This window comes from Balaenoptera ricei, chromosome 19 (assembly GCF_028023285.1).
Source record: "Balaenoptera ricei isolate mBalRic1 chromosome 19, mBalRic1.hap2, whole genome shotgun sequence".
NCBI lineage: Eukaryota > Metazoa > Chordata > Mammalia > Artiodactyla > Balaenopteridae > Balaenoptera > Balaenoptera ricei.
Window position 1 is genome coordinate 1216437 of NC_082657.1, and position 25154 is coordinate 1241590.

At 44.9% G+C, this 25154-nt stretch overlaps 2 protein-coding genes across 2 annotated transcripts; both read right to left on the reverse strand.

Moving 5' to 3' along the window:
• Positions 1-2929: 2929 nt before the first annotated feature.
• On the reverse strand, positions 2930-4634 carry LOC132353234 (zinc finger protein 134-like). The gene has a single exon (XM_059904284.1). It carries the CDS (start codon positions 4624-4626, stop codon positions 3484-3486), a length of 1143 nt encoding a protein of 380 aa, XP_059760267.1. The 5' UTR covers positions 4627-4634; the 3' UTR covers positions 2930-3483.
• Positions 4635-10358: 5724 nt separating this feature from the next.
• Positions 10359-24927, reverse strand: LOC132353223 (zinc finger protein OZF-like). Its single transcript, XM_059904264.1, has 5 exons — positions 24664-24927; positions 21900-22026; positions 19195-20647; positions 13348-13385; positions 10359-10399 (listed from the first exon to the last, which is right to left on the reverse strand). Exons 1-3 carry the CDS (start codon positions 24865-24867, stop codon positions 19395-19397), a joined length of 1584 nt encoding a protein of 527 aa, XP_059760247.1. The 5' UTR covers positions 24868-24927; the 3' UTR covers positions 10359-10399; positions 13348-13385; positions 19195-19394.
• Between the last annotated feature and the right edge of the window lie 227 nt (positions 24928-25154).

The following is a 25154-nucleotide window of genomic DNA, read 5'->3' on the forward strand; positions in this document are numbered from 1 at the left end:
TTTGCTATTAACAGTACTGCCTGATTTTGGTATCAAGTTAAAGCTAATCTCGTAAAACTAGCTGAGAAGACTCCCATCTTACAAAAATAATAATTTGAGTGGAATTGGAATTATTTCTTCCTTAAATGTCTAGAAGAGGTCACTAGTCATCTTGGCATGAAATCATGGTAGGAAAAATTTTTTTTTTAATTTTTTTTTTTTGATTGATTGATTTTTGGCTGCGTTGGGTCTTTGTTGCTGCGCGCAGGCTTTCTCTAGTTGCGGCAAGTGGAGGCTACTCTTTGTTGCCATGTGCGGGCTTCTCATTGCAGTGGCTTCTCTTGTTGCAGAGCATGGGCTCTAGGCACGTGGGCTTCAGTAGTTGCAGCTCGTGGGCTCAGTAGCTGTGGCACACGGGCTTAGTTGCTCCGCGGCATGTGGGATCTTCCCGGACCAGGGCTCGAACCCATGTCCCCTGCATTGGCAGGCGGATTCTTAACCACTGCACCACCAGGGAAGGCCCAGAAAATTTTAAACTACCAATTCAATGTCTATAATAGAGGGCACTTCAGATTACTCATTTCTTCTTCAGTGAACCTGAGTAGTTGGAGTATTTCAAGAAATTTTTTGTCAATTTCTGGTTTTTGTAGAGTTGTTGGAAAGTGTTTTAAATATCACATATAGGGACTTCCCTGGTGGCGCAGTGGTTAAGACTCCATGCCCCCAGTGTAGGGGGCCTGGGTTTGATCCCTGGTCAGGGAACTAGATCCCACATGTATGCCGCAATTAAGAGTCTGCATGCTGCAACTAAGGAGCCTGCCTGGCACAACTAAGACCCGGTGCAACAAAATAAATAAAATATCACATATAATCCTTTTAATGTCTTTAGTGCTATCCCATCTTTCATTCTTCATATTGGTAATTTTTTTTCTTTTTTTCTGATCAATCTACCTAGAGATCTATCAATTCTGTTGATCCAAAGGACAGTTTTGGAGTTGGCTGACTTTTCTCTATTTTCTATTATCTATTTTATTAATTTCTGCTCTTTATTCTTTCTTTCCTTTTGCCTACTTTGGTTTTTAAATTTTTTATTTTATTTTTAAATCAAAGGGAATGGTTTATTTATTTATCTGTTTATCTATTTATTTATGGATGGCTGCATTGGGTCTTCATTGTTGTGCACGGGCTTTCTCTAGTTGGAGTGAGCGGGGTATACTCTTCATTGCAGTGCATGGATTTCTCATTGTCCTGGCTTCTCTTGTGGAGCACGGGCTCTAGGCATGCAGGCTTCAGTAGTTGTGGCACATGGGCTCAGCAGTTGTGGCTTGCGGGCTCTAGAACTCAGGCTCAGTAGTTGTGGCACACGGGCTTAGAGCGCATGAGCCACAACTCAAGCCCACGTGCCACAAATACTGAAGCCCACATGCCTAGAGCCCATGCTCCGCAACAAGAGAAGCCACTGCAGTAAGAAGACCACACACTGCAATGAAGAGTAGCCCCCACTTGCCTGAACTGGAGAAAGCCCGCGCGCAGCAACAAAGACCCAAGGCAGCCAAAAATAAATTAAAAAAAAAAAAAAAAGAAATGTCTTAAAAAAAAAAAGTGCTGAGAATTTCCCAAATCATCAAGTCTTGGGTCTTTTCTGTTTTTCACGTCTTCCCTATATTTACTTTTCCCTATCACATTTTACTATAATCAGTAAGAAGAAACGAGGCCACAACTTTCAACAATTTTTAGAAATTTCCTCAGCTAAATGTCCATAAAAATACTTGCACATGAATATTTGCAGTAGCTTTATTTTTAATATTTAGAATCTGGGGGGTGGGGGAAACTCCAAATATCATTTAAGATAAATTGATATGGTGTGGTATATCCATACAGAACATTACTCAGAAATAAAGAGAATGAGCTATGGATGATTCTCAAAATCATCATGTTGCAAGACAGCAGACAAAAATAAACTTTTAAGGTTCCACTTAAATATAATTCTAGAAAAGGCAAATTTATCTATACTGAAAGTCAAACAATGGTTGTCTACGGATGGTAGGGAAAGTATTAGGAAAGGCACTGAGAAAGGGTGATGGATATATCCAATATCATGACTAGACGATTTCAAATATGTATACATATATTAAGGCTTACCAAAACTGTACAGTGTGTGCAGTATACTGCATGTTGACTACAGTTCTATTCTCAGTCCCAGGGTTCCTGCCCATGCAGCAAAGGCATCAGCTGAAGAGCCCAAGGAGGCACAGAAATTGAGGAAAACTACATTCTTTGCTCTGCCACTGACCCTGGTCATAAGAATGAGACAGCCCCAGAGAGCATGACAATCTCCATACATGATCTCATCCAGCAATAGTGACTTGAATGTTTATGGATGTGTTTTTAGCATGGGCATACCCATTCTCATTTGCAGCAGTCTCTCCAATCCCAATTATTCACACCCAGTGTTTCTGTATCAATTTTGTTTCCTTCCTGGACACAGTAAGTCTTACAGCCAGTGACTCCTGTACCAGTTTCTGGCCTTCAGGGCATATGGCACTTGGCAGGTCCTGAGGAACAGCTGCCCCTCAACAGTGCCAGGGAATGTGGGATATATGGTGAAAACAAGACACTGAAGCCATGCTGCTCCCAAACATGTTGTAAGTTGTTACAATACCACCCTCCTCAAGGTGATGTCTGGACCCTCTAATAACTCTGAAATCCAGACAAAATCAGATTTTTGTGGACAAAATCCACAAAGCCCTGAATTCTCACCCAAGTTTTTGTCAGCAATGAAAATTAACACCAAGATTGGACTGAGAACTGTTCTCTGCCAACCTGCTGTTCCATTTGAGGCACACAGTTGAGAGCCCACCACAAACAGTTTACCTCTTCAGTTTGGCAGAGTCTAACGGTTTCTAAACCACTCCAGACACTAAAAAGAACCTCCGAGATTAAAGGTGGCTTAAATAATAAGGTATTTATTACCACACAAACCAGAGCAACATGAGGCAAGTAGTTATCCAGCCTGGGTGACTTGGAGGCTGGAAAAATTCATCACAAGTATCACATGAGACCAACAATGTCCATGAATAAAGTAAACCTTTTCTGCTACCAGAACACAGCTCAGGTCCTCTTGGCTAAAGGTGGATCATGTCCACACCTTTTCTGGTCAGAAGGGAGCAAATGAGGACCACCATTTAATTCAGGTTTCTTATAATTTCCTCCAGGGATTGAAGAGAGTATGAAGTTCTGCCTCCCTTAAGAATATTAGGGTAATTAAGCTGGTAGAGCTGAGATGGTTTCAGCCACAGGCACTGACACTAACAAATTTGGCAAGGAACCTGAGCAGGTCTGAAGGTGCAACATAACCCCTGAAAGCTTTCCCTGCACCTGGCATTCATAAATACTCCACAGTATTAATGTCCAGATATATGTGGTTTGACACGATTGATGTCTCCCTCTCTAAAGGCAGTCACAGAGTTCCTCGCCATGAATTCTGTTGTGTTGGAAGCACTCCTAAAGCCTTCTGGCAGTGTGAACTTTCTGGTGCCTAATGAGATGGGAGCTTAAGCTATACGATTTTCCACATTCATTGCATTCATATGGCCTTTCTCCAGTGTGAACTTTTTGGTGCCGAACAAGGTGGGAGGTTCTGATGAAATCTTTCCCACATTTGCTGCACACAAAAGGCCTTTCACCTGTGTGAACTCTCTGGTGTGCAATAAAGTCAGAGCTTCGACTAAAGAATTTCCCACATTCAATGCACTCAAAAGGCCTTGCCTCAGTATGAATTCTCTGGTGTTTAATGAGGGTGTATTTGTGGCCAAAGGATTTCCCACATTCACTGCAAACATAAGGATTTTCTCCAGTGTGGATACTCTCATGCTGAACAAGTGTGGATTTGTGTCTGAAGACTTTCCCACAATCGTGGCACTTATAAGGCCTTGCTCCATTGTGAACTCTCTGGTGTACAATTAGGTTGGAGTGATGGCTGAAGTATTTGCCACATTCGCCACACTTATAAGGCATTTCTCCAGTGTGAATTCTTTTGTGCTGAGTAAGGTTGTCCTTGCGGCTAAAGGCTTTTCCACATTCACTGCACTCATAAGGCTTTTCTCCTGTGTGGATTCTCTGGTGCTGGACAAGTGTGGCTTTGCGGCTGAACGCTTTCCCACATTCACTGCACTCGTAAGGCTTTTCTCCAGTATGGATTCTCTGGTGCTGGACAAGTGTATCTTTGCGACTGAAAGCTTTCCCACATTCACTGCACTTGTAATGCATTTGTCCAATGTGATGATAGGCCTCCCTGCTCTCAGTGCTCCTTGTTTTCCTCTTGCTGTGGGTGGCCTTTTGCTGGTGACTCCCCAAACTAGTCTGGAAGTTCTTCTGCTCCTCCTCACATGCAAAGGGCTTCTCTGACAGGTGAGGTTCTTCACAAGCCCTACAGTTCTTCACAAATGAGGTCCTGCCTTTGTCTCCTCTTAATAGTTTCTCTACATTGTACAGCTTCTGGTGCTGGTCAAAGTTTGCACTGAACCAGAATTGTCTCCCACATGCCCCACATGTGTAAGGTTTCAGTCCATGGTGTGTTTCTTGGTGTTCATCCAGGTGCAAAATATCTTTCAAGATTGGGCCACATAAGTCACAAGGGTGAGCCATATGGTTTGATGAATCTGCCTTGAAAGTATGAACATGTGACACTGCTACAGAAACACTCTGTTCAGAAGGTGCCTCTTCATTCTCCACTCCATGCCAACAACCTGAAAGCAGAAAAATGCTGCTGAACAGCATGCTGACTTCAGTGGGAGATACACATCACAAATGTGTATCTAGCATACCCAGGATTGAGTCCACAGGGTTGCTGGCAGGACAACAGCTTTGGGATTAGGTTAAAGAAAGAGCTGCTGTGCAGTACTGGACTCTGTGGGTCACAGAATGGGGAAGGCCTTACAACAAAGACACAGGATGGGGTGTAGCTCAGGGAGAAGAGGCAGGCAAGCTCTCCAACTCACACCTTGCAAATGACTTTTAGGAGGGCCTTGACTATTGGTGACAGGTGAGTACTATCCAGAAACGTTATGTCCAGGCCCAGAAAATGTGATTTAAAATGAGTAACTGGTATTCAAAAACTATTTAAGGACATGTTTATGTTTCATGACACTTTAGCATTGTCCGACAGATGAGAGCACCACAGAGGGAGCAGTAGAGAGCACTGATGAGTGGGGTGGGCAGCCCTGGGTCACAGACCAGAATAGAAGTGACAAGTATGTAGAGTCCAGAATGGGGAGGAAAAGAGAAATAAGGTATGGCCTATAGCCTGGGCACCAAACAGCAGTGGGCATAGGACAGGTTTCTGGTGTTATCTGAACCCATCCTTGAAGTTACATCCTGCCCAGGCTCCCACTCACCAGGGCCTGTCCATGCCTCTTTTGCTGTGGCTAGTCAGGACCTCTCAATCAGGCACTCATCTTTCCCCTGCTACAGTTCAGCAACCACAGAGGATCTAGAAGATACAAGTCACACAGGAAAGACAGGGCAAGCGAATAGGAAAGCAATGGCCCAGGGTAGCCCACCCAGAAGAGATTAAATACAAAATGAACATCTTAAAGGAACAATCCAGTGGGCCCCACAAGCAGTGACCATAACTGTAATTCATGACAGAGTTAGGCCCAAGGGAATGTCAATTAAAGAAAAGGGACATAATCTGGAGCAAAAAGGCAACATGAGTGTAGACAGAGCCATCCACCCAGAAAGAGGCCGGGCAGGGTAGTATCCACTGGGCTGACCATAAGACTCTTGACCTTCAAATCCTTCCTGGCAATTTTGGGGCAACAGAAGTCGGGAATCATAGGGAGCATACCCAGCCAAGACCTGGCACCCAGAGGACGTATGTGAGGGAGTGCCCACGGTCTAGCTATAGGAAGGAAATCGCAACTTCTAGGGGAAAAACAGGAAGAGCAAAACACAGCCCAGAAAACTGGGATATGCAGGGCCTTACCCAGGAAAACCGTAAGAGCAAAGCATAGAAGGCACTGCATTGTGATACGAGAGTCTCTGAGTTTTATCAAGAGGCCCCCATTGCTCCCAGGAAAAGTACACAAACACACCCTCAAAAGTCACATGATCCTACATGAACAGGACAACAGCACAAGGGCAGCCTCTCTCCCCAGGATTTCCAGTGTATCCACCACACTTTCACATTCCTCCCCAGCTCCCCAACTCAAAACAAGACAGCAGGCCCTGGTGTAACTGATGCCTCCTCTTTCCTCATTTTCCATTAATCATTTCGCCCAGCCTAGAACAACAAGCAAGTGGACAGATAAACACTGTATAATCTGGGCCTGGCAGGCAGGAACCAACCCTTCTCCAGCCAGCTAGTTCCCATGGGATCCAGAGATTATGCCTCTCATACACAAATTTGAGCTCTGCGCTGCCCTTAAAGCCCTCAGTACCAGAGCCCCCAGGCCATGAAGTCAGATTCCATCTCCATGGACACATCACTCTTTAGATCACACCTCTCTCGTTATCTAAGGAGGCTCCCAGAGTAGGTACCTCCCAGATGTAAACCTGCACATGGCATCCAGAGAATGCTTGGTTAATGCATCCAGGATTACATCCAGCCCCAGTCAATGGCCTCCACTGCCAAACTCAGCTTTTAATTTCTTCCTTCCTTGATTAAACTTCAGCAATTCGGAAGCACGTGCAGATTATCAGATAAAGCCAGACCTTTTCCACCTTGCTACTGCATGCTGGGGATACTATACCCTCCCTCATCAGTCACAGGCTTAACACTTACCACTAAACTCTCGTTCAAAGCCCATACCCACTGGCCTTCTACCCCAAGCATAATGACTCTGCAGCTGACCCAATTTAGCTCTGAACTAACCTACCAGCTCGACTAGAACTCCCCAGGTCCCCACCAAAGGTCACCACAGAAACCTGAAAAGCACACGGAGAGGGGAATAAGCACCAGCTTTGGTCTTTCATGTCATCTCTATTACTGCTTTACCTCAGCATTCATCTCATGTCTACTTTCTCCCTTTCATCAACTGCCAGATCCTATTTTCCCTGCTCACCATGGACACTAACCTCCCTTTTCTTGCCTCTAAGGTAACACTTACTTCCACTCCACTGTGCCCACTTCCTTTCCAGACCCCCAAAGGCACTGCCACCATGACATAAAGGTTCTCTCTCTAAATCTGATACAGAGCTCTACCCTAATCACATATTGGCTGTCACCCTGTGGATGTCTCCAACTTGAAACCCTCCTCTGAACTCCATACCCATGTGTCCAGCTCTCCACTTGATATGTCAACTCAGATGTTTTTGGACCACTGCAGATTCAACATGATCAAAACCTAACTCTGGATATTACCTCTGAAAGTTACTCTCACCACCAACTTCACTATTTCAATTGAGAATTTTTTCTTCCTTATGTCTTCTCAGGCAAAAAACTGTGGGGTCATCTCTGACTCTTCCCCGTCTTTCTCTCACACTCCACATCAGAAAATCTGGTTGGTCCTACTTTAAAAATAAAAACAAACAAACCCCACCAGAATCCAAACACTTGTCTCTTACCCCCGTAGCCACCACTCTGGCCCAGCCATCATCAGCAGTCCTCTTTACTACCCCCATAGTCTTTTCTTCACTGTGCAGCCAGAGAAACCCTGACCAGAATAAGATCACTCCCTTCTCTGCTCCAAACTTTCCATGGGTCCCACCACTTTCAGAACAGAAGCCCAGCTCCACAGGCTGCCATTTCAGAGCTGAATCCTGTCCCCTGCTCTCTGATCACTAGACATAATGGAGAACTAAAGTTCCCTGAACAAGACCAGTTCAGTCTCAAGAGATGTATTTGCATATGCTGGTTCCCATGGGCACTGTTCCATACTTCTTCCTATTGCTTGCTGGAAATGGAAATCCTTCCATATAATTCCAGAATAGTTTGTAGGGCACAAGGCCTTTGGTGACACCAGGATCCCCAAACCCAATGGCAGGCAGAAGGGTAGGTTAAGATTCCCAAGACACCATTATCTGCCATAATGGGTTGCTAAGATCATTGAGAGGTAGGCAAGGCTGACTGAGGACCTGTACACTTTGCACTCACCTATGCAGGGATCATAATCGCTTCTGCCACCACAGCAATCTGGCAGGAAGAGGGAACTGGGAGTGGCAGGTTACCATAGTGGGATCTCAGAGACTGAACTGTTCCTCTCACCCCTGCCCTGCCCTTTGGTGAGGATGATTTCAGATTGTCTAACTTAAGATACTCAGACTTTAGTGCTGCCAGCTATGTGACCACGATCCAAGATTTCTCTGTGTTCTCACGTACAAAGCAGGGATAATGGTGGTATCCACCTAATAGAGCTGTTTATATCAGACGTGTTAGTACGCGTCAAGCACTCTTTGAATTAAGTTTTACCGTCCACGTGTTTAACAGTTTTGCAAATGTTTTTGGTTCAAATGAAGTACGTAATAAGTTCTTTTAAGTTCTGGGTTTGTTTTTAAATCTTTAATAAAACTTGGTATTTAAGACTTTTCATTGTAATCAAATACTTAAGAGACAAGTTTTTCAATCAATTAAGCAGTGGTATAAATTTATCATACTTAAATATTTTTAATTTTTAACTGCCTGCTAATGTATAGTTGCCAGGTATACACTAGATCCTTTCACCAAACCAGCCTACCTGGTATATATTCCTCTAAAGGTGAGCATGCTGGTGGCCCTTCATTAGAGGTGTTCATCATCTCTCCTCACCTGAGGAGTCAGGGAACTGATGTAACAGTGCCCTGGATTGGGGTGGGGCTGCTCCACTAGCCTGGCTGACTTTTCCTCGGCTCCACAGAGGGGCATGCTGAGTCCACAGAGTGGCAAATTTATAGCACCTTACACCTTGCTCTCCATCTCAGGTCAGGTTCCTAATACCCTACAACCCTCTCCTCCTGCTGACTCCAGCCACAACCCTTTCATATTCCAGGAACTCTCCTTTCTGGAGGAAATCTCAGGGACGTCCACCCCTTTTCCCTGTACTCTTTCACCTCAGGGACCACATAAAATAACAACCTTAACATTCTCCCCCTAAATCTCATCTCCAGACTTTGATAAGCCCTCACTCCTCAGAGGTCTCCAGTCCAGCTCGCTCTGCAGAACTCCAGACCAGCATATCCAAATGCCCATGTGACGCCTCTACTGTGAAACACTATGGATTTACCATGTCCTAAGTCCAACTCCTGATCCCCCTGAAAGGTGCTTCCCTCGTCCAACTTACCCATTTCCATTCTTTCAGATGTTCAGGGGAAAAACAAAACTTAGGTGGCCCTTCACATCCCGTTTTCACTCACAGCCGTATCTAACGCACCAGAAAATTCTGTTGGTTCTATCTTTAAAATCTCTCCAGAATTTAATGATTTATCCAGTCCCAATCCCTCCCCTGCCACTGTTCTGGCACAGCCACCACCACAACGTTCCTGGAGTTTGTGGCCTCCTGACCGGTCTCCCTGCCTCCATCCTCATCATTTCCACCCCACCCTAGTTTGTTTTCCCCTGAGCTTTGGGAATACTTTTAAAAATCCCTGATCACATCATGTCCCTCCACGGCTCCCAACGTCCTCCTAATAAAAGCACTCGCCTCACCCTGACGTTCCAGGCATGACTACTACTCACACTCTCTGCTCCCTGATGTGAGCACCCCAGTCTCCCGAAAGTTCCCGGCTCAGTGACAACCCCAAGTCTTTGCTCCTGCTAGTGGCTCGGCGGGGTACCACTCTTAAACGTCTCACCACACTGCCTATTAGAAATGGCGGCTCCATCTGCAAACGCCCTGGAGTCTGGGCCACAAGAGCCTCAATAGGCACCACTCACTCGGAGTCCTACGATTCGAAGGTGGGGGGCGAGACGCGTCAAGACCCGGGGAACGCAGCACCCACCTAAGCGGGTCCGTCCCCAAGGCCGCCGCCATCACAGTCTGGACCACACAGATTCGGGAGGGATCCCAGGTCGGTAACCAGGCATAGCCGTTGCTCGGCCAGGTGGCAGAATTCTCGCGAGCGCTGCCACCACCGAGCCACTCTGCATCGAGAACAGTGTAGCCTCTCGCGCCTTCTCACTTTCCGTCACCGCTGAATCGAACCTCAGCTCCCGACGTTATGCTCTGATGGGTCGACCAGGAGCCAACAAAATGTCCGCCGCGAAGAAGATGCCGGAAGTCCCTCCCAGACGACTTCCGCACGTACGGAAATGCCCTTAAGAGTGCCGCCGCTGCGCGGCGCACGGGCTTCTGGTTAATGTAGTTCCCGCTGAGCCATCGGCCGCAGCGACTGGTTGACGCCCTCGCGTGGAACCACAAGGGACGCTGGGGCCTCACGGCTCCGAGGATGGGGCGGAGCTTCACTCTTCTTAAGAAGCCCGCGCCCAGTTTCCGTGTAGTGTACTCTGCAAGGATTGAAGAAATGTTTAGAAATGTTCTCTCAGATATTCCCCAAAGCTACAAAACCTAATGGACACACCACATCAAATGTCACTTTGAGTTCACTCATAGTCCACTCATATTTCCTTGTTTTTTAAATACTTACAGATGGAAGAGAGAAGCAAAGATGCAATTATGAAAAAATAAGTAAATTATACGATATGCTGTATGATGATAGGTGCCTTGGGGGAAAAAAGCTGGATTTCGGGGAAAAGCAGGGAATGAGACGGTGTAATATTAAATAGAATAGTAATGAGAAACCTCATGGATACTTCAGGCAAGACTTGAAAAATGATGAAGAATTAAGTCATGTGGCATTTTTGTGCATATCCAAGCACTGTATCAGCCAGTGTCATGTCCTAAGCAAAGCCAGGTGCTGATGCCCATGGAACTAGGTGAGTGAGGAAGGGAGTTTTAAAAAGGAGGTCAGGGACTTCCCTGGTGGCACAGTGGTTAAGAATCCTCCTGCCAATTCAGGGGACACAAGTCTGAGCCCTGGTCCAGGAAGATCCCACATGCCATGGAGCAACTAAGCCCAAGCGCCACAACTACTGAGCCTGCGAGCCACAACTACTGAAGCCCACGCGCCTAGAGCCCATGCTCTGCAACGAGAAGCTATCACAATGAGAAGCCTGCCAAAATAAATAAATAAATTTATAGTGAAAAAAAAAAAAAAGGAGGTCAGAGGGACTTCCCCGCTGGTCCAGTGGGTAAGACTCCGTGCTGCCAATGCAGGGGGCCTGGGTTCCATCCCTGGCTGGGGAACTAGATCCCACACATGTGCCGCAACTAAAGATCCCACATGCTGCAACTAAGACCTAGTGCAACCTAAATAAATAAATATTTTTTGGAATATTACTCAGCCATAAAAAGGAACGAAATTGAGTCATTTGTTGAGACTTGGATGGATCTAGAGACTGTCATACAGAGTGAAGTAAGTCAGAAAGAGAAAAACAAACATCGTATATTAACGCATGTATGTGGAACCTAGAAAAATGGTACAGATGAGCCGGTTTGCAGGGCAGAAGTTGAGACACAGATGTAGAGAACAGACATATGGACACCAAGGGGGGAAAACTGCGGTGGGGTGGGGATGGTGGTGTGCTGAATTGGGCGATTGGGATTGACATGTATACACTGATTTGTATAAAATTGATGACTAATAAGAACCTGCAGTATAAACAAACAAACAAACAAAACAACTAATACTAAACTTTCATTGGCTTATCTGTATGGAAATATGTTAATATAAATGTTTCAGACATTACGTGAAATTTCTAAAAATCTTATATGTTCTGGTATAATGTCATAAGTCATAATTCTAGTTATTACTTTAAAATGTATATCTCAGAAAAAACTAAATTTCTTTGTCAATTGCACTATTATGAACTTTCCTCAAATCTTTAACTGTGGTCATTTTTGAGTCTTTTGTCATTTACAGAGTTCTGGGTGTACTCTGATGCTTTTGCAAATATGTTCCTATAAAAGGGTTTCATCTTCAAGGAATTCATAGAAAAGACTCTGACAAGTACAGGTTTCTGGTAACTGTACTGCTGAACTGAATGAATAAGCATTTTCAGAACTCTAATGAAAAACTGATGAACTCATACAAGTGCTAACGAAAGATCAAGATGAAAAAAAAAATTAATTCCATGGGACTGAATGAACTGATGAGGATGATTATAATTTTTGTGACTTTGTTTGAATTAAAAAAAAAAAATCCCACAAGGACTCAAGGACTCAGAGGCAAAGAATATAGAAATCAATTTTCACTGCAAAGTAAAGGAGCTGTTACAGTGGAGGATTACTGGACTGAATGTCAATATTGTGACATAGTATGAGTGTGTTTCGTGTTTGGTAATTGCAATTATTGTTGCTTTTGTTGTGGTCATCCATTTACAATGCTTGGTGTCAGTCTATTTATCTCTTGTAAAAATAAAATACAGTGTGTGTGTGTGTGTGTGTGTGTGTGTGTGTGAAAAAATAAATAAATAATTTTTAAAATTCAAAAAAGGGAGGTCAAGAGGAACATGGGCTAAAGGCCTGTGAAGTGCCTCAGGGTCTTGTAAAACTTTTGAATTTTCTTTAAGTAAAAGGAGAAGTCTTTCCAGGATTTTAGTCAAAGATGGACACTACCTGACTCATAGTTTTAAAGGGTCATGTTGGCTGGAGAGTTGAGAATAGACTGCAAAAAAACAAGCATAGGATAGAGAAAATCAGTTAGATGACCATTGCAAAAATCCAGGTAGAGGATGGTGCTAATCAGGCTGGGGGCAGGCATGGTGATGAAAAGTGGTGAGACTCATGATATACTTTGAAAGTGGACCCAATCAGATTTCCTATGGGGCTGGTTCTGTGGTATGAGAAAAAGAATGAGTCAAGGATGACCCCTAGAGTTTTTAGTCTCAGCAACTGAAAGGATGGGGTTGGCATCGACTGAAAATGGGAAAGCTGTGGCCAGAGCAGAATTAAAAGAAAGCTCACACTGAAAACACCAAATGCTGGTGAGGATGTTTAGCAACAGGAACTCTCATTCATTGCTGGCTGGAATGCAAGTGGCACAGCCACTTTGCAAGACAGTCTGGCAGTGTCTTAAAAACTAAACATAGACTTACCATACAATCCAGAAATTTTGTTCCTTGGTATTTACCCAAAGGAATTGAAAACGTTTGTCCACACAAAAATCTGCACATCATGGATGTTTATAGCAACTTAATTCATAACTGCCAGTGTTCCATCTTGGAAGCAAGCAAGATGTCCAGGAGGTGAATGGATAAATAAACTGTGGTACATACAGACAAGGAAATACTATTCCGCTCTAAAAAGAAATGAGCTATCAAGCCACGACAAGACATGGAGGAAACTTAAATGCATATTACTAAGGCAAAGAAGCCAATCTGAAAAGGCTACGTACTGTATGATTCCAACTCTGACATTCCGGACAAGGCAAACCTATGGAGACAGTAAAAATATCAGTGGTTACCAGGCCTTAGGCAGGAGGGAGGGATAAAAAGGTGGAGAATTTTTAGGGCAGTGAAACTCATCTGAATGGAACTCTAATGGTGGATTGCAGTGTAAGCCCTGACAGTTGTTTTATTTTCTTTTTTGTAACGCAAGTGCTTGACTTAAACTTTGTTTGCCAAGGCATCAAAGAGGCATCCACTTCAAAGATGGCTATCTGGAATAAACAACATTGCCAGCCAGGTGATTAGATAAAGAGCCAGCCTGCCTTTCCCACTGGGGCTCCTTTGCTTTAGGAGCTGTTGGTTGATTTCTGTAACTGACCATTTGGGTTACTTGTTTTTTTCTCTTCCTGTACTTTAAACTCCTACTCTTATGTTTTAAATTCCCCAATAAAGAGTGAGCCCATAAAACCCTACACCCCCACTCTCGACCACAATAAAAGCAGAACCACAGGCCCACGTACTGTCTCTCTCCCCTCGACCTTGTTATGTGGATCCGGATGTGCTATGTAATTTCCAGGTTTGTAAATAATAAACCTATATGGACTTCCCTGGCAGTCAATTGGTTAAGACTCCACGCTTACACTGCAGGGGACGCAGGTTCGATCCCTGGTCAGGGAACTAAGATCCCACATGCTGCACGGCCAAATAATAAAAATAAATAAATAAATGTAGTAAAAAACTGTTTAAAAAAAATAATAATAAACCTGTATTTTTTTTTGGTTTCCTGGATATTGCTGAAGGGCATCTTGCAATCACAATAAGAACCACAAGAGCCAGTCCAACCACAACATTGCTCACTGACAGACTGAGACCAGCTCAGAACAATGGATACATGCCACTATACACTTATCCAAACACATAAAATGTACACCAAGGGTAAACCCTAATGTAAACCATGGTCATTGGGTGATAATGTGTCATTTTATGTTCATCAATTGTAACAAATATATCACTCTAGTGGGGGGTGTTGATAATGGGGGAGGTTATGCATATATGCGGGCATGGGGTATATGGGAAATCGCTGTACGTTCCTGTCAATTTTGCTGTCAACCTAAAATTGCTCCAAATAAATAAATTTAAAAAAAAATTTTAAATGAAAGCTGAGAAGTTTGAAGGTGTTGAATTTGTGATGTCTACCAGATGTCCAGGAACAGTGGTTGAGAATCTGCCTGCCAATGCAGGGGACACGGGTTCGAGCCCTGGTCTGGGAAGATCCCACATGCCTCGGAGCAACTAGGCCCGTGAGCCACAACTACTGAGCCTGCGCGTCTGGAGCCTGTGCTCTGCAACAAGAGACGCCGCGATAGTGAGAGGCCCGCGCACCGCGATGAAGAGTGGCCCCCACTTGCCACAACTAGAGAAAGCCCTCGCACAGAAACGAAGACCCAACAGCCAAAAATAAAATTAATAAAAGAAAAAATAAAAGGAAAAAAAAAATGGTGTCAAAAGCTCCTGAAAGGAACTTTAAGGAAAATCTTAAATTCATTAATAATGATGGAGTTGTGAAGATAAAAACTCTCATTAGAACGATTAGAGAATACATAGGAGTTGAGGTAATAGAAACAAAAAGAGAGAGAAAATGCTCATAAAATTTAGCCATAAAGCATGAGGGAGAGAAATGGTAGAACAGAAAATGTACTAGATCATAAAGTGAAGGGTAGCTATTTTATGAAGTACACAAATTTTATTGTTGCTATTTGTAAAACAGATTAAAAGACTGAAGATCAATGATGGGTGGTTTATCACCAATAGATTTACAAAACCAAGAACAAAACCCCTCAGAAGCTAAGTCATGGGAAAATCATCCTTAGATGGCATTAATGGAGGGACTGACCCTAAATTGAGGGGAGGCATCACTACCTTCTCAACATAAGGGAGCCCATAAGATATTTGTTTTAGATTTGGGAGGCAGAGGGTATTGTCAAATAAAATCAAATAATGATTTTCTTTTCTCTGTATAAAGGTAGCAGAATGTTAATATAGATAGAAGTAATCCTGGGGGAACTTTATATAAAGTAACAAACAGTTCTGAGATTCTTGAGGTTTTCGGTGAATATATTAAGCTAGGAACACCAAGTTGGATAGGCAAGTAGCAGAAGTGGGGAAGGTGCTGCTGGAATAGGGGACAACTGGAGCATTCAGGTAAAGTCCTTGACCAGGATTTGGAATCTTTTAAATGAGAGATCAGTAATGACAGCTTTTTAAGCAGATGGACTAAACATTTATAGATAATTAGTAGGACTAATTTGTAGGACAATTTCGGCTAGAAGAGGTCCTAGGTTATCTGGACATTCCCCAACTAAGTGATGTGAAGTTTGCAGGTGGTGGCAGTTAGTAAGGCTAATAAGTAATCGAAATATGGAGTCTTTTTAGCCAACAGGAGCAATGGAATGTTAGAGCAGTGATTGTTGAGCTCAGGAATTATGTAGCTCTGAAGAGCAGAGAATGTGTTTGTGAACCTGATGATGGATCTGGTCTTCCCCTGTATCTGCATCTTATGCTCCCTGCTGTAAGTGGCTGGCATGTGCAACTGGGCCAAGGGTTATTGGGGTAGGGTGCAAGTACACTTCCCTAACTGTTGGGATCTAGTGGTTGTGCTGTAAGGACAGTTCCCATTAGAACCACAAATAAGAATTATGTGTTCCACTACAAACGGCCTATGACACACCATGAAGATGCTACTGAGTTCATAATAAGAATTCAAGTGGGGTGAGTGTACAAAGCAAAAATAAGATTTTAAGAAGCCCTTAGCATTCTGGATGTCAGATCAAAGAGTGCAGATTTAGGGTAAAAAAACAAAAATAGGGACTTCTTCCCTGGTGGTCCAGTGGGTAAGACTCCGTGCTCCCAATGCAGGGGGCCCAGGTTCAATCCCTGGTCAAGAAACTAGAACCTGCATGCATGCTGCAACTAAGAGGTCCGCATATTGCAACTAAGAGGTCCGCATATTGCAACTAAGATCCCGCGTGCCACAACTGGGACCTGGCACAGCCAAAATTAATTAATTAATTAATTAAAAAATAAATATTAAAAAACAAAAACTTAAGATAAAAAAAAATCTTAGAACTACAGTTCAGCTCTGCAATATGTGTTCCCTTCAAACAAAAGGGAACTTATAGGCATACCTCATTTTATTGTGCTTTGCAGATACCGAGTTTTTTTTTTTTTACAGATTGAAGGTTTGTCGCAACTCTGCATCAAGCACGACTATTGGTGCTGTTTTTTTCCAACAGCATTTGCTCACTTTATGGCTGTGTCACATTTTGGTAACTCTTGCAAAAATTCAAACATTTTCATCATTATTATATTTGTTATGATCTTTATCAGTGGTCTCTGATGTTACTATTGCAAAAAATTATGACTCACTGAAGGCTTAGGGGATGGTTAGCATTTTTTCTTTAGGAATAAAGTATCTTTTAAATAAAGTATGTTCATTGTTTTTTCAGACATCATGCTATTGCACATTTAATAGACTACAGTATAAACATAACTTTTATAAGCACTGGGAGACCAAAAAATTCATGTGACTTCCTTTACTGCAATATTTGCTTTACTGCAGTGGTCTGGAACTGAACCCACAACATCTGAGGTACTCCTATAGTGAGGCTCTTTGTAAGAGATGGTGGCTGAGCAAATGGAACATGGAGACTGCAGCAAAGGTTCTCTGGGCTGATAAAAGTGTAGATGGAAATTGTGCAATGAGGAAGTCACCATCAATGGTCTTAATAAAATTTCCACGCAGAGACGATCCTAAAATTTAACTCCAAGTTTAATGGTAAATATCGATATGAAGATTTTTAAAACTGGTTTTAATATTTAAGAATCTCACAATTTCAGAGCCAAAGAAAGATTAATCAGCACTTTGTATTTTCCGAATTTACTTTAGATTATCAGGCTTCAATAATGTCATGTTGCATAATTTAAGTGCTACTGATTTCTCTCACTATACCTGGGAACAATTATCACGTCCTAGATACTGCAGTTCCAAAAGTATTGTAGTTTGTAACAGCTGTACTCTCTTGAGGGTGGTCTTTGGGCCTACAAAAAAAAACCTGGTGGGGCTTCCCTGGTGGCGCAGTGGTTGAGAATCTGCCTGCCAATGCAGGGGACACGGGTTCGAGCCCTGGTCTGGGAAGATCCCACATGCCACGGAGCAACTGGGCCCATGAGCCACAACTACTGAGCCTGCGCGTCTGGAGCCTGTGCTCTGCAACAAGAGAGGCCGCGACAGTGAGAGGCCCGCACACTGCGATGAAGAGTGGCCCCTAGTCCCCGCAACTAGAGAAAGCCCTCACACAGAAACGAAGACCCAACACAGCCAAAAGAAATAAATAAAAAAAACAAAAAACAAAAAACCTGCCATCCAAGGTACTTATTAGGACCACAGAGGCCAGCAGTCTTTCCCAGAAGGCCTTGTACATTGTGTGACTTTTCTGACACCAAATATGTCATTCCAACACCAATTCTCCAATTCTCCAACACCAACTGGGTATCCTACAATTCAATTCAATTCTGACACTAACTACTTGGAGTTAGTGCAGACCCCACTGGTTAAGGACTCAGTCCCATGAGACTGCCAGCCACAAAATGGGTCCCAAGGCTACCCTCACTTCTGCCAAGTCGACTACAAATCTGGTTTGATAATTTTCTAGAATGACTTATAGAACTCAGGAAAATGCCATACTTACAATTACAGTTTATTATGAAGGACACAAGTCAACAGCCAGATAAAGAAGTGAGGTCCAGAAGAACCCCAAGCACAGGAGCCCCTAACCCAGTGGAGTCAGGGTATACCCCCTTTCCTGGTTGGATGTATTTACCAACATGGAAACTCCCCAAATCCTACTGTTCAGGGATTTTTTACTAAGGTTTCATTACATAGGCACGGTTGACTAAATCACTGGCCATTGTGATTGAACTCAATCTCCAGCTCCTTCCCCTCCCCAGATGTCAGGGGTGGGGCTTAAAAGTTCTAACCCTCTAATATCTGGTGACCAGCCCCCATGCTGAAGATCTTTACAGGCCTCCGCCTTGAGTCATTTCATTATCACACAAAAAAACACTCTTATTACTCAGGAAATTCCAAGGGTTTTAGAAGATCTCTGCCAGGAACTGGGGACAAACATCAAGTATTTACTTTTTTATTTTACCACAGACAGGAATACAGCTTAGACAAAAACTGCAGTAAGACAGACTTTCTTACACCATACTGTTCCCTGAGACCCTCATGAAACCTGTCCACCTGTTCACACTAGCAAAGCCAAATTCTATTTTTTCTTTTTTTTTTTCAAATTCTGTTTTCAACTACCCCACATGGTGAATAAAACTGTTAAGGTTAAAGGTGACTTAAACAATGAGATTTTTATTATTATACAAATCAGAGCAATATGCAGCAGATCGTTCCCAGGTTGGCGACTTGGAGGACAGAAAATGCTTCAAAAGTATCACCTAAGACCAACAACGCTATGAAGAAGGAAAACTTTACAAGCCACCAGCAGTCCCCAGACTGGGCCCTTTGGGCCCAAACTGGGTCAGGTCCGTGCCATAACTGGTTAGAGAGAAGGGAATGGGAACTCCCTAGAGGCTTGGACTATGATTTCCTCTAGAGAATGGGAGAGAGAGCACAAACATCTGTCTTCTCTGAGCATGCTGTGGTGACTGATGCACACTATGAGGATCTGCCAGATGGTAGAGGCAAGTTGACTTCTGCCACAGAACCTGGCAGTGACTTAATTATGGCAAGGTTCCTGAGCAGGTAAAATATGAAATGCCGCTCCTGAAAATTTCTCACATACCTGGAACTCATGGCAGATGGCTCCTCATAGAGGCTCTCTAGTGCTATCACACTGAGCAAAGAGATAGCACATTCCCTGAAGGTCTAAGGCCATTATCTTATGTAGATTTCCTCATGCAAAAGGTATTTTTTCCACATTAGCTGAATTCCTAAAACTTAGATCTGAGTTGTGAGATTTTGGTGTTGAATCAGAGCAGACTGTTAACTGAAGGCTTTCTCATGTTGGCTGTACTCTTGTGGCCTTTTTCTAGTGTGAAGTTTATGGTGCTGAATGAGGCTGTAGTTTTGGCTAAAAGATTTTCCACATTCACCGCATTCATAAGGTCTTTCTCCAGTGTGAATTCTCCGATGTAGAATGAGGCTGAAGCTTTGGCTAAAGGATTTCCCACATTCCCTGCACTCATAAGGCCTTGCTCCTGTATGAACTCTTCGGTGTTGAATGAGGCTGGAGCTTTGGCTAAAGGATTTCCCACATTCACTGCACTCATATGGCCTTTCTCCAGTGTGAATTCTGCGGTGCTGAATGAGGCTGGAGCTTTGGCTAAAAGATTTCTCACATTCACCACATTCATAAGGCCTTGCTCCTGTGTGAATTCTCTGATGCTGAACAAGGCTGGAGCTTTGTCTAAAGAATCTGCCACATTCAGTACACTCATAAGGCCTTGCTCCAGTGTGAATTCTCTGGTGCCGAACAAGTTTGGATTTGCACCCAAAAGCTTTCCCACATTCGGCACACTCATAAGGCCTTTCTCCAGTGTGAATACGCTGGTGCTGAACAAGTTTATATTTGAACCTGAAGGCCTTCCCACATTCACTGCATTCAAAAGGCCTTTCTCCAGTATGAAGTGTCTTGTGCCGAAGAAATGTGTGCTTGTAAGTGAAGGTTTTCCCACATTCACTGCACTCATACAGTCCTCCAGAGTGAATTCTTTGGTGCTGAACAAGTGTACGTTTGCGGCGGAAGGCTTTCCCACATTCACACTTGTAAGGACTTTTTCCACAGTGAAAGGCCTCCTCACAGCCAGTACTGCTGTGTATACTCAGTACCGCTTTGGGAGTGGCCTGGTACTGGAAAAGGCCCACGGTGTCCTTTCCACCCTCCCCACAGGTGAAAGGCTTCCCTGACAAATAGATTCCATAGCTCTTCAAAAAGGAGGTCCTGTTCATACCCTTGCTGCAGGGTTTTTCCCCACTGTGCTCCTTCTGGTGTTGAAGATTCACCCTGAAACAGAATTGTTCCCCACATGCTACACATGTACACGATTTCTGCCCAGTATACGTTCCTTGATGCTCAGCCAGGTACAAAACGTCCTTCATGACAGGAACACACATCTCACAGAGATGAGTTTTCTGGGTTGACGGATCTGGCTTTAGAGTCCTGATTTGTGGCATTCTTTCCTGAGAAACACTCTGTCCTGAAGGAGCCTTGTCATTCTCTATGCCACACAAACAACCTGAAAACAGAAAAATGCTAGTGAAGTACGTGGGGACTTCACTTTGGGGACTGGTGGCAGCCACATCACAAATATGTGTCTGACACACCAAAGAATGAATACATGAGGTGGTTTTCAGGATGACGGAGTTGGAATCAGGACGAGGAAGGGGCTGTTTTGCAGTACTGGGACTCTAAAAGGTTACAGAAATAGGGAAGCCTCACAAGATGAAAAAATGTTAAGAATGTGATGCAGCACAGTGAGGAGAGGCAGGCAGTTTTCAACTCACTTCTCACACCTTGAGCAGTGCCTTAGCTGCTGCTAACATGTGAGTGTTGTACAGAAATTTTTGTCCAGGGATAGAAAAATCCATTTGCAAATGACTAACTGGTGTTCAAGGACTATCAAGGATATGTGCACACCAACATGTGAGCCAACACTGGAGAACACTGCAGAGGCAGCAGTAGAGAAGAATAGGTAACAGGTGGAGGCAGGAAAGTTGGGTATAGCCAGGGGCCAGAAGTCAGAGTTAAAGTGACAAGCTGGCCAAGTATAAAGAACGGGGAAGAAGAGATGGAAATGAGGTGTGGCACCCAGCAGTGGCACCAAAACACTAGTTTGAACAGGTTCCTGGTATGATGTGAACACAGCCCTGATGTCATGTCCTTGCCAGGCCCCCTCTAGCCCATGGTGCCACAGTGGGCCATTCTATGAAGCACCCAGGACTCTCCCCTGCAACCCACATTAACTACACGGGACTTAGAAAATTCAAGTCCTAAGGGACAGACAGGACAGGCAAGTGGCCAATTCCAGCCCAAAGAAACATCACATAACAGAGCACAGAAAAGAAAACTAAATGTTACAAAAAGAACCTCAGATGAGGGTATCACAAAAACAGCTCATGGTGCAACTAAGTAGTGCCCATGTCCACTGACATGCAATTCTTGGCACAGGCAGGCATGAAAGAACTGTCAGAAGAAGGGAGCAAAACCCAGGAACCATGGATCTGGAAAGTCACCCAGGCAGGGAGGAGGCAAGCAAGATGGGACCCATTTGGCTTCCTACTAGGCTTCGGAGCAGCAGGTATTAGGTCTCCAAGGAGAGAAAAGGGCAGTGCAAACAACCCAGCCCTAGCAACAGCAGCACCTTCCAAAGGAACTAGGAAAGGAAGTAGTCCCCATGGTTTGGATGCAGGAAGGACAGAGCAGCCCCTAAGGAAAAGCAGAAAGGCAAAGTCTAGCCCAGGTCATAGGGGTGGGTGTGCAGGCCTTACCCAGTGAGGATATAAGTGTAAAGATCTCCAGCATCACATCATGGTACAGGTGTCTCTGAGCCTCATCAAGGAGACTCCATTCCTCCCAGGAGAAGTATACAGCCACGTCCTCCAAAGTCACACTGCCCTGTCATGATGGGGACAGATGAAACCACTGGTCCTCTCTCCTGAGGACCCACAATCCATCCTGCACACATCCAGCCCATGCCCAAGTTTCTTCCAGGCTCCCCACTTCAGATGAGATACCAGAACCTGATGCCATTGGCACTGCTCTCTCCTCACGGTTCCAATAATCACTGTGCCCAGCCCTCAGCAACTACAGACAGGTAGGCAGAGAGAGGCCATCAGAGAGATGCTCAGGGACAGAACTGCATGGCTCCATCTCTTCCTGCCAGGCAATTTCCGGGGGGTCTTCCGTATCATGCCTCACAATAAAATGTGGAGTCACCCATCACCCTTAAGTCCCCTGTACCAGGGCCCAGGGGCCATCAATTCATGCTCCCTCTCTCCACATGTACCTCTCTCACATCTCCGGACCCCATGGTTGCATCCTCACAGCCACTGCCAACTCCCTGTCCCACACTATAGTCATCTTCCTAGACTCACCCCAGAGAATCTGGCAAATTCAAACAGAATCCAGTTCTACCCAAGACCTCTGATGGATCCCAACACCATTTGAAGGCCTTTCTGCCTGTTTCTAATTCTAGCCTCAACATCAGTCATACAGAACCATATGTGAATTTCAGATACCCATAACCCTCTCCTACTTCTAGGCTGTACTCATTCCCTCAGCAGCCACAATCCTCCTCTCTCCACCTAACCCTCATTAAAATCCCAGCCACAATGGTACCCACACTAGGCATAGTGATTCTCACAGATGACCACATTTGCCCATTATGTTATCTACATTATCTACTGAAACATCTCACCAAAGCCCACCACAAAATTCTAGCAAATGCATCTTATCTCTATTAGTTCTCTGCCTCTGCATCTGTCTGTCTACTCTTCCTTTGGAAGTCTTGGATACCTGCCAACACCTCTGGTCCCACACATACTCCCTTCACGGCTATTTCTCTCCCACATCTGTGTTTATGATGTCCATAACCCCCAACCAGGTGCCCAAGCAATAGATCAATTCTCGGAATTCAAACACTTCTTTCTGACCTGCTAATAACATTATCACCATGGTCTGAATTCCACTTTCTAAATACAATCCATAGTTCAACACTGGTGCAGACACTAGCCACCACTTTCAGATGTCTCCATCCTGAACCATGCCCCAGATTTCCAGACCTCTGTGTCCAGCTGCCCACCTGATGCCACTACTCATTTGTTCTCTGAAGAATCTCATAAATTTAACACAGCCAAAAACAAAATTCCTGATATCCCCAATGAAAATCACTCTTACTACTGATTATCTCATCTCAGTTAATGAAGCTTCCAGTCTTTCAGCTGCTAAGACCAAAACTTTAGTGCCATCACTGACTTTTACCGTTCTCTCTCCCACCCTCAAAATCAGAAAATCTGGGCAGCCCTTCTTAAATAATGGATACAGAATCCAACCACTTCTTCCAACTCCACAGCCACTACTCTGGTCCATGAACACGCACCAGGACTTCTGCAGTACCCTCCTCCCTGGTCATCCTTCCTCCTCCCAAAGTCTGTTTTCCACTCTGTAACCAGATGGAGCCTGTTTAGACCTAAGTAAGATCATCTCCCTCCTCTGTTCCAAATCTCCCATTACCTCCACAATAGATGCTCAACTTCTCAGACAGCCACATTACAAGACTGACTCCTGTCCCCTTGCTCTCTGTTGCTAAAAGAAAGGAGACCTGCTGTGCCCTGTTCCCAGTTTGTGGACACACTACCAAACATTTGAACATGCTGGTACCTGTTTCTGGGATAACCTTCTACACCATTTTCCACAGATGACCAGAAAGCAACTCTTCCATGAAACCCTTGGCCTGGACTAGAATGCGTCTAGAGGATTTCTCCCAGGTCCCCAAACCCAAGGGCTGGGAGAATGGCAGGTGAAGAGTCCCACCACACCACAATCTCAAGTTCATATGAGTGAGATCCAAACCAGTGAGGGCCTGGGACACCCTCCACTTCCCTGTGTAGGTTCCATAAGTACTTCCTCAGCCATGGGGACCTGTGGGCAGAAGCAAGCCATAAAGGTATATTCCAAGGGGCTCAAAACTCCCTGTACCCCTCGCCAGCCCTGGAGGCCAGATGACCTTGGGCTAAAAGACTAAACTCTCTGCTTCAGACCTCAGTGCTGCCTCTTCCCAGTTCTATGTTGGATAAGGACTCAACCTCCCTGTGCCTCACTATCCTCATCACCCCCATTCCAATCTGTTCTCCCTCAGAGTAGGTCTTGGAAAGCTTTTAAAACCCTAAATCAGACTATATCCCTCTTCTCTTCACAACCCACCATGGCTGCCATGGTCCTCAGAACGGAGGTACAAAACCCTCAGCTTGACAGTGCAGGTGTGAGTCCACCTCACACCCTCCGCTCCATGCAAATACAAGACAGTTCCAGGTTTCCCGAATCCTCCCGCCTCAGTCTCACCTCCAAGCCTTTGCACCTGCCGGTCCCTCCACCTGTGACCCTCTCCCACGCGCCGTCACACTGTCAGAAACAGAGCCCATCCACGACCGCCTCACCGTCCTGGACACCGCGGCCTGAGCTGCGGGCACGTGGACAGGGGATTTAGTGTCTGGTGGGGTGAGGGCGGTGAGGGCCCGGAGGACAACCGTTTACCTGAGGCGGGTCCCTTAGCGCCGCCATCGCCATCGGACTCTGTGGGCGGAGCTGGGCCGGTAGGGGCGGGAGAACAGAGGGGACCCAGCCACGGCCGGCCTTATCCAGGGTCTGACGCGGGACACCCCAGGCGGTGTCGCCGAACCTCAGACCCGCCTCTGTGCAACGGGGACACCTCCACTCGGACCTCCTTAGTTCAGTCATCTCAGCCCCCACGCAGCGCTCCGGAACTAGAACAAATCCAGAGCAATTAAAATGGCCTCCACGAGGAGGAGGCCGGAAGTCCCTCTCCGATGAGAAGCGCATGCGCAGGAATGTCTTTACCCTGGGTTTTCATTGGCTTAGACACGCTGCCTCTCGGCGCACAGTCCTCTAGGAAATGTAGTTCTCAGAGGTCTAGCTAGGGCTCTAGCTGGTGGTCCCACCCCCACAAACCCAGAGGCACTGTGAGGGATCTAACTAGGCTGGAGGGGAGGCTTTCGTTACTTCTT